This window comes from Eucalyptus grandis, chromosome 10, assembly GCF_016545825.1.
Source record: "Eucalyptus grandis isolate ANBG69807.140 chromosome 10, ASM1654582v1, whole genome shotgun sequence".
Lineage (NCBI taxonomy): Eukaryota > Viridiplantae > Streptophyta > Magnoliopsida > Myrtales > Myrtaceae > Eucalyptus > Eucalyptus grandis.
In genome coordinates, this window is record NC_052621.1 from 27,326,004 (window position 1) to 27,335,636 (window position 9,633).

General features: G+C 38.8%; 1 protein-coding gene across 1 annotated transcript; it reads left to right on the top strand.

Annotated features, from left to right (window-relative positions):
- Positions 1 to 1,805: 1,805 nt before the first annotated feature.
- Positions 1,806 to 9,633, top strand: LOC104422545 (folylpolyglutamate synthase). Its single transcript, XM_039303409.1, has 17 exons — positions 1,806 to 1,989; positions 2,085 to 2,157; positions 2,268 to 2,407; positions 2,542 to 2,607; positions 3,469 to 3,578; positions 3,748 to 3,808; positions 3,947 to 4,030; positions 4,127 to 4,183; positions 4,320 to 4,380; positions 5,093 to 5,139; positions 5,250 to 5,327; positions 5,678 to 5,842; positions 5,913 to 6,206; positions 6,907 to 6,985; positions 7,823 to 7,966; positions 8,072 to 8,229; positions 9,226 to 9,633. Exons 1-17 carry the CDS (start codon positions 1,825 to 1,827, stop codon positions 9,283 to 9,285), a joined length of 1,842 nt encoding a protein of 613 aa, XP_039159343.1. The 5' UTR covers positions 1,806 to 1,824; the 3' UTR covers positions 9,286 to 9,633.

A 9,633-nucleotide genomic window follows, 5' to 3' on the forward strand; every position in this document is an offset into this window, starting at 1 on the left:
GACGACCCTTTGGGTTCATCATCATGGACTGATCTACAAACCTATTCCTCATGCACTAGGACCTCTTGAGCTGCATGTAATCTTGTAATGATTGTACATATTTGAATAATGATTGTACATATTTGAATATAATCGTTGGATCAAAAGGGGATCCTTCCCCTTCAGATGTGCATTCTTGTTCATGAGTAATACATTCGAGCTTCACTCCCACACTTCATTCTTGTGAGCGTTCTTGTGAGCTAAGTGCGTGTAAGGTTAACTTGGGATCGTAATCCTAAGGGCACAATCGATCAATGACACAAGCATGTATGGATTACTTATCGATTTGATGTGACTTGGAAGTTCAAATTATGTATCTAATTTTATTACAAAATTACCATCGAGAGCTAGGAGCTTCTTATTTCCAATGCTATTTTTGCTCGAGATTTACTTCCCTACATGGAATTTGTTGATTTTATTGAAAACTTGCTAATGCTTCTCTTTCTATAATATGAGATATGTAGATTGAAAGCTTTAAAATATTCGACAAAAATATGAGATATGTAGACTGAAAGCTTTAAAATATTTGGCAAAAATATGATTGAGTCTTTAAACTTATATACAAGTATACTTGAGGAATGTCAGCGACAAATGCGTCAACAACCCTCGGATCATGCTTAGCATCGCCCTCGTGCGGTGGTGCCATGGTACACGACACCACCTTGCACCAATTCACTGGAAGGTTCATTTAGTAATCATCATGCTGCTTTATTTTAGTAGCTTTTTTTTTTTTGGTCGAAATAGCTTTCTAACTGGCTAGGTACTTTCATTCCTTTATCGATTTATGGTAGTGGCCTATAAAAATTCCTTTTGCTAAACGATAAAAAAACTCGATGAATTATAAAAATGGAATTAATAATAGATCCATCTCATAATTCATATATGACGACTTGAGTTGTTGTATGAGTTAATTATATTCAGTAAATGTGTTATAACTGGTTTTTTTTTTTTATCAGTTATACTCTACTTATACTTTAATTCTCATTCTCAAACTTTTACTCTGCCTTCTTGCAGGGCATGGGAATTGAAACTTATACTTGAAATTAAATATTCCTTACCCCAACTTTTTTAAGAGGAGATTCGAATCCTCCACCTCCCATTTCCATATTAAAATGATGGCCAAACTTCAGTGGTTTGTCGTACCTGAATTTAAATACAATATAGATGTCAAGTGGATTAACTTATTTAAACTTAGTCCAAACTTTCTTCTCATTCTCTTTAGCCTTCACTTAACCTCCTATTTACTCACTTTGCACTCTGGATCCAAATCTGATTTGGCCCACTCATTTGATGCATATACTCAAGAATAACATCTTCTTTTATTTTAGCGAGTAAGGGTTTCCTTGTCAAATGACCATGCTAGCCTCATGCGCAGGCCCTTGGCACTTGAAATATGATGCCAATGTGTTAAAATTAGACCTCGCTTAAAAGCAACAATGCATAAAAGATGTACTAGCAAATTTGATTGAGCTCAAATCACTCGATAAGTTTCCTATAACTATTTCAGATTTTCGAGTGATTAGTAAATAAAGTATCAAGAAATATGCATTGAAAATATTAAAACTTGTTCGTAAAGTTTAATATAAGTTATGAAACTTGTAAAAAAAAAAGTAGTCAAATCTTAAAACTTATCAAATTATTTTAATCAAGATTAATTTTATTAAAATTTTTAGGAGAATATATATATTTTTTCCGATTGGTAAGGAGAGAATGTTTTTAATTGCACTGATTCACTGAATTCACGCAATCCCCCACCACGAGACAAAAAACAAAAGAAGACAACGCATGAAAGCTAACCTTCTCCACCCACTCCTTCAGCCATCGCCATCGCCACCCGTTCAAGTCCGTTCGCTCCTCCGCCCTCTCCCGAATCTCCTCCGCCGCGCGCCTCCGCTCCGGCGCCGTTCCTCTCTCTCTTTCTCTCTCTCCGTGGCCGTGCGTGCTAGTTCGGTGCGTTCCTCGCAACTGCATGCGCGCGTCGTGCGTGCCTCGAATGCCATCGCCGTGAACGAAGCTTCACTCTCTTCGCCGTTGACTGCGTTCAGGTCCCGAAGAGCGGGCGGCGGCGGCGCGGAGGAGGAGGAAGAGGAGGAGGAGGGGAGAAGAGCATGGCGGAAGGTACTTTCCCCCCCGTCCGGCGCGGCGGGGCTCCTTTTGCTGGATTCGCGGATTCGAGTTGCTCCGGTTGGCGCTCGCTTGACCGATTTGTGCGTGCGCGCGTCTCGCAGGTGAGGGCGGCTCGGCGAGGCCCGCGGCTTCTCCGTTCGATGAGGCGATGGAGGCCCTGTCTTCGCTGATCACCAAGCGCAGCCGCGCCGACAAGAGCAACAAGGGCGACCGGTTCGATTTGCTCTTCGACTATCTGAAGGTGATCTTGCGGTCGATTCTCTCTCTCTGTTTGGTTAGATAAGCGATAAGCCAGTGAGGACTTTTATTTCATTTGTCTTTTTTTCTCTCCTTTCTTTCTGATGTCTTTTGTTCGTGGCTTTTCTCGGATTTTAGATTTTGGATTTGGATCAGCAAATCCCGCAGATGAAGGTCATCCACGTGGCCGGCACCAAGGGCAAGGTACTAGGCATTTTCTCGATTCGCTAGATGAAGTTCGTCTCATTGTTATGCGCCTGGATGTATTTATGTTCGATGATGCTCTGCTTTCCGGCCGCAATGCTCGAAAAAGCCGAGTGTCTAAAAGCATTAATAAGATCGATTCGTTGATCAGCTGTTGGCATCTCTCTTTGTATTCCATTTTGCTTTTCTGGAGCCGGTAATTTTATGTATAAGGGAGCCTCGTTCTGAATTGCTGCTGCCAGCTTATGAGGGCATTGGTAGCTAATCCAACTTCCCTAAGCTACGTAATGCTTCTTGGCTTTCGGGCATTGGTATTGGGGTTCAGCTTGCTAACTTAAAGTAGATTGCTTTAGCGATGCTTGGGTTCTCACTTGTTTCATCAATCAGAGAGCTTCAGCAGGGCTTTATTCATTTTCTGCTCACAGTTTCTTTTTGAACAGTGTAGAAAGTCAACATAGACTATTCCGAAAAATTCTGAATAAATGACTTTCGGGCAGAATTAATTATCTGCGACTTTTTAGTTTGTCCTTTTCCATGGAAATTGTAAGTTGATCCCAATTTGTAAGCAGGTGTTCTTTCAACTGTCTACTCATTATTCTTTGACATTTTAATTTTTAGAAGTTCATTGTGATTTTATTGGAGGAGTGTATCTTTAATTTATGCAGGTTTCGGAGAGCCATTTGTGTGGGATGTCTTTATACTTTGCATAAACTTGCTCTTGGCCAATATTAAGTCATTATATAATTAGCAAGTTATAGTGTAGTTGTATCATACTAGGACTTCTGAGTCTTCCAGCATAGTAATATCTAAATTCGGTGAAATTTCTTCGTGCTGATTACTTTTTGCTGTTGGACCTGAAAGGGATCCACGTGCACTTTTACAGAATCGATTCTCCGTAATTGTGGGTTCCGAACTGGACTTTTCACATCACCTCACCTTATCGATGTGCGTGAAAGATTTCGTTTGGATGGGTGAGTTTCACCTTTTTGGTTAGACTTTCCAAAACATCATTTAGCTTTCCTTGATTAGGTTGGTTTAGAGAGCAACCGAATAAACAGACAGATAATTTTCTATTATGTCTTTTGGGTATATGTTGCATGACAACTTCAGCAATTTTTCTTCTCATGGTTTTGGCTTCAGTGAGGACATTTGTGAAGAAAAGTTTTTGGCATACTTCTGGTGGTGCTATGATAGACTAAAGGTATTCTCACACGCCATTGTCATGTCATTAAGTGTATGTCTGCTGCAGATGTCCTATTGAGACTACTGCAACCAGGCCATTGTTTTTTCAGTTATTTTTCTCTAGCTCTGATTTGGATGACTGTCTTTCTGTATGCAGGAAAAAGCCAGTGAGGATGTACCAATGCCTACTTATTTTCGCTTCCTTGCCTTACTCGCCTTTAAGATATTTGCGGCAGAGCAAGTTAGTTTGATAAACACTTGGATTCTTACTAGGAGTTTCTGTCTTTTTTTTAATAATGTAGATGATTCCACTTTCAATTATGTATTCACTTTACAGGTGGATGTTGCCATCTTAGAGGTCGGTTTAGGAGGAAAATTTGATGCAACAAATGTGGTATGTTCTCAATTGTTGCTCAAGGAGTAGTTTTGAGATGCACTCCACCTTTTCTAATGGCTTATGCAAAAGTGACAACTAGGACTTAACTTAGTAAGGTGCACCTATAGTGATTGTGCATGCATGAACTCTGCAGGTCGAGGCACCAATAGTCTGTGGTATATCTTCTCTGGGGTTTGACCACATGGAAATTCTTGGTTAGACTTCAATTTCCTCATTTTTTTTGTATTAAATTTATTGATGAATAATGTATCTGTCATGAATTGTGCTTGAGTGTCTTGAGTAGTGTAAACCCAGTGTTTCATAAAGAATTTAATGGTCCGTTACTGGCCCAGATTTTGCTGGTTAGTGATCTGGGTACCAAAAAGCATTCTATACTAGCTTGGAGTAGACCTGCAGGTTGCTCAAGCGATATTATAGGTTTCAGTAAGCAAAATGCCTGCTTCATAAAATGCACACGTTACTGAAGGACTCCCTCAAGTTTCCTAGTTTCGCGTTGAATGTCAATGTTCGGTCTTTTTATCCGTAAACTACTGCTGCTTGATGGGACATTTTCGTGTGACTCGGTAACCTGTTCATGGTTCTAACTTCTCCCATATAATTGATGAATTTAACAAATTCTATGATATGTCAAACCTTGAACCTCATATGAAGTTTCACACATCTTTTGACGAGTTTAGATTGTAGTTTCTGAAGGTTGACAAGGGTTTTGACCAATCTACACGATGTCTCGCATATGAATTTTCATCCAAGGCATCTAATCATGTTGTCTACGGTGATTGCATATTGTGTCGTAATATAGCTTATGGTATAGTCCTGGCCTGAATTACATGGTTTCAGTCTAACATTATAATAGTGATGCCAGTTCCATTTTGAATACTTATCATTGTTGTCTCTTATGTTGCACAGGAGATACCCTGGGAAAAATTGCTGGGGAAAAGGCTGGTATCTTCAAGGTGGTTTTCAGCACTCATATATTGCTGAAGCATATAATTAGCACCCCATCAGCATATTGTTCTTCTTAGAGATCCATTTGACTTATATAGTCTAATTTTGTGTGGCCCAGCGAGGAGTGCCAGCATTTACTGTGCCTCAACCTGATGAAGCTATGCAGGTGCTTGAAGAGAAAGCTTCTCAGTTGGATGTAAGATGCTTTTGCTTCACTGATCAGTTACCGAGAATTATAACATTCATGAAGTGGGTTGCTTCCTATATAAAAAAGTTGACTTTATGCAGGTTGTAATCTTTTCAATCTGAAACTTCTGTCCTACTAAACATACGGAGTTCTTTATTGGGAAATGAACTGTAATACTTGCGGGTGTCTATTTCCCAAGCTTTGTCTTGTTTTTTTTTCCTGAAATAACTTGAATACTATATGTTTTCTTGATTGGATATTTTTCACTTATTACTGAGCTAGGGATTGATTGTATTTCAATTGCATAATTCCACTTGTGAACATATAGTTGATTGACAACATAATAACTCTACTTAAAGGTGAATCTTCAAGTAGCACTGCCACTGGATGCCAACCTACTTAATGGTCTGAAACTTGGGCTAGTGGGTGAGCATCAATTTCTTAATGCTGGTCTTGCTGTTGCTCTATGCTGTACTTGGCTTCAGAGGACAGGTCATCAGGACATAAACTGTCTGCAACAGATGGTAAAGCATAATCCTGAGTTCATTTCTGCTGGTATTTGATTTCCCCCTTTAATGTATTTTTGTGTGCTAGAGCAATTTGCCTGAGCAGTTCATTAAAGGGCTGACGTCAGCCAGTTTGCAAGGGCGAGCTCAGATTGTCCCAGATCGGCTATTAAACTCTGAAAGTTCAGGAGAACTGCTGTTTTACTTGGATGGTGCTCATAGTCCTGAAAGCATGGAAGTATGTGCAAAGTGGTTTTCTCTTGCTGTTAAAGAAGAAAATCAACATCAGAACTGGTGTAACCCGCAAGGGGGTGACTCTAAATCTGCAAATGCATTGATAGGCAATAACTTTGGAAAAAGTTCAGCAAAAATCTCAACACAGGTAGAGCTCATTGACTATATTTTATATTTATTGTTAGTATTGACGCATTGATAAGACTGGTAGGATTTGAAAGCAAGTATGGGATAGCTCTTGTATGCTTGTGTTCTATTTTGATGGTATCGATATGCTTTCCAACTCCTCTCCACATAATACGTTTGAGCAAAGGAGAAAGTGCATTGTCTATGGAATACTGCCAATAGCAATTGACATCATTCTGATCTAAAACATTATGTGATTCATGTGACAATATCGTTGTTGCTCAGATTATAACAGTAATTTCTTTGTATGAAATGTTCTTTCATAGCTGCTCTTCAATCAAAGAAAGGACCTTTATGCATTGACTGGCAGTATGTCATGGTACCTTATGATAAGGTTAAAAGGACCAGCTTAATGGAAAGTCTTGGCATAGGTTCCAGCTACCTTAAGCTAGGAGTTGGTGTATCCAAGTCCACTAGTACATGACAGTCAGTTGACTTGGCACACATTTTCACATTCATGCAAGAAATTAGAAATTCCCTTAGCAATTCAGCTGCTGAAGTTGATGGCTATTCTTTTCTCTCTATTTTTATGTCCTTTTCACAATTAGCCATGGATCTCCTTGGGATGTAGAGAAGTAAAATATGTGGGAATGGTTTTGCTCCTATGACTAATCCATTGTGCCATTCTAGTGAATCTGAGCTAATTTATGTGGCCATTGCAGATACTTCTCTTCAACTGCATGTCCGTGCGAGATCCTAAGTTGCTGCTTCCTCGCCTGATGAATACATGCGCTAGTTATGGTAAAAGTTCGATATATACTGCATCATCAACTAGTCCTTTCCTGATTCGTGATATGAAAATATATTTTTTATTTGCTTCATTATTCACTATTTAGAAGGTGAAACCAGTACATTTCTTTGAATCAACAGTTGTGAAAATGAAGCCAGGGTAAATGTTTGATATTTTTGTTTCAGCTACTTAAACTTTTTTTTACAAGGATATCTAGACTGATTTCTGTATGGCTTCATCATACTTACCCACCAATGTTTAGAAACTAGAACTTATCGATGATCAGATAAGCTTAGCTAGTATGTGGAAGTGGCCAATGGCCATTGCTAGTATGCAATAGAATCTTCTACTGGCGTCTGTCGTTGTGTTGTTGTTTGCTGTTGTTTCGTTTACATCCTATATTTCAGTCATGAGATCTGGCTTACATGCAAAGGAGTGTTAAAGATGTATGCTCATATACATTCTGGACACATTTTTCGGAAAGCTTAAATTTTGGAGAAGTTCTTGTTCAATAACATCCCTACATAACCAGCTGAGATACACCCAGAAAATTTTGCGGAGTAGTCATGTTTTGAAACTAAACTTTAGTAATGATCTTCATATAGGTTGAACTGCATTACAAATAAAGAAGTCAAACTGCTTGACAAAAAGCAACCTCTTTGACCAGCTTTTTTATCCGATCCCATTTTAAAGACACTTTCTTCTCCAGCATATGCCAGTTATCTTTTCCACAAAGAACTCAAGTTCTGCATATGTATTAGATGCATGGAATTGCTGGGCAGTATGTTAATGCGAGGATATCTTCTGGACAAATGTCTGATGACATGCATGTGTATTATAATGTCCAGGAGTGCACTTCAAGAAGGCACTTTTTGTACCGAACATATCTGTATATTACAAGGTTGGGTCAAACGCTCTACCTCCTAGCAATTCTCAAGTTGATCTGTCATGGCAGCTTGCTTTGCAAAGAGTTTGGGAGAACCTTATTCAAGGTGAAAAAGGTAGTATTTTATGTGCCTTAGATCTGTCTATGCGCTATGTCTGTTACTCAATGTCTTCCACTCACATATATTCTTCATACATGTGAGGTATAGAAGGCGAGGCCAAGAACATAGATATTGCTGGTGATGAAGTTAGGGATGATACAGAACCATGCATTAAAAGTTGTGAGAACAGTGCTGTGTTTTCTTCTCTTCCATTAGCTCTCAAGTGGCTAAGGGACAATGCGCAACAGAATCGCTCAGAGCGGTTTCAGGTAAGGGTACTTTATCGAAGAGCATTTACCTGTTTCAGATTTCAGGAATCAACTCTGTTCCATTTGTGAACATATGGGATCTATATTACCTCTTCCGGAAAGAAATGGCTATTGCATTCCAATTTTTTTTATAAATTTTTTTTCTTTATTTACGGCATCCTGTATTTAATAAAAAAAAAATAGGTGTAACTTAGAATAGAATATAATTTTTCATTGTTAACTAATTCGTTCATGTTGGTGATTGGGTGATGTTGAGCACAATATTTGTTATTGACTGCATAGTTAGATGGGGGACCTGACAACAAAAATGCTGCAGAGGCCTAGGCACTAATCTAGTGAGAAATGCATTGCTAATATTTCTTTACCAGCAATCAGACATCAATGCATAAAGTGATTATGTTTGAAAGAATCCTGTAATAAATTTAGAAGTTCAAGCTTGGTGAGCGTCAAATCTAGGAATGAAAACTACAAATTTGTATTTTGCAATTCTAGCAAAAGGGTACTTCTCTTACCTCTTCTTTTTACGTGCATTCTTTTCTGCCACTTTATGTGTGCTTCCTCAGTACTTGCAGAAGAAAAAAGAGAATTTTATCTTTTCTAATTTTCTATGATACTCTTTTAGCTTATGAAAACTTGTCACGTGTTAATCATATCACCCACATGCCATAAATAATCACATCAGTATATTTTAGACATTTCCCTTAATTTTTGAACGAGGAGCCAGAGTGAAATCTCCTAGGATGAGAATCTTCATGTATGGTTGACTTGCCTGAAATGTTTTCAACTGGTGCGTGGACTGTTGGCTTGATGAATCATTCATGACCAAACTTTCAACTTGCAGAAGGATGCATTGCCTGTCAAGCTTAATAAAACCGAATGGGGTCAAATTTCCTAGAAATGCATGCTACTTTTCCACTTTGACCTTTTTGTGCTCTTTTACTCGTGGATGATCATACCATTTAACTTACAGTTGTTTTTTTTGGGATAATGTTTTAGGTCCTTGTGACTGGTTCTTTACATCTCGTGGGTGATGTGTTGAGACTCGTCAAAAGGTGAAGTAGTCAACCCACTTGAAGCCCTCTCAGATTGCTTTGCTGCTGAGTACATTTCATTGAGGAAGAGTTGGATCTGTCCTGGAAGGAACTTTGTCCCTTGCACACCAGGAAAAGATCTTTACTGCAGGAAATTCTTCAGCACCCACAGGAATCTTTTTGCGGTGTTCTGCCATTATTCTACTTATTTGATGTAATTTATTTGACGTCGAGCATTCAACAATAGTAGAAGCAAAGAAGGCTGTATGGATATTTGTCAAGAGTGGGCTTTTCACCCTTTCTCAGAAGAACACAGGCTCTGTTGTGTTGTTGACTGGATAGAGTTCTATTAATATGAACTTTTTTTAGCTCA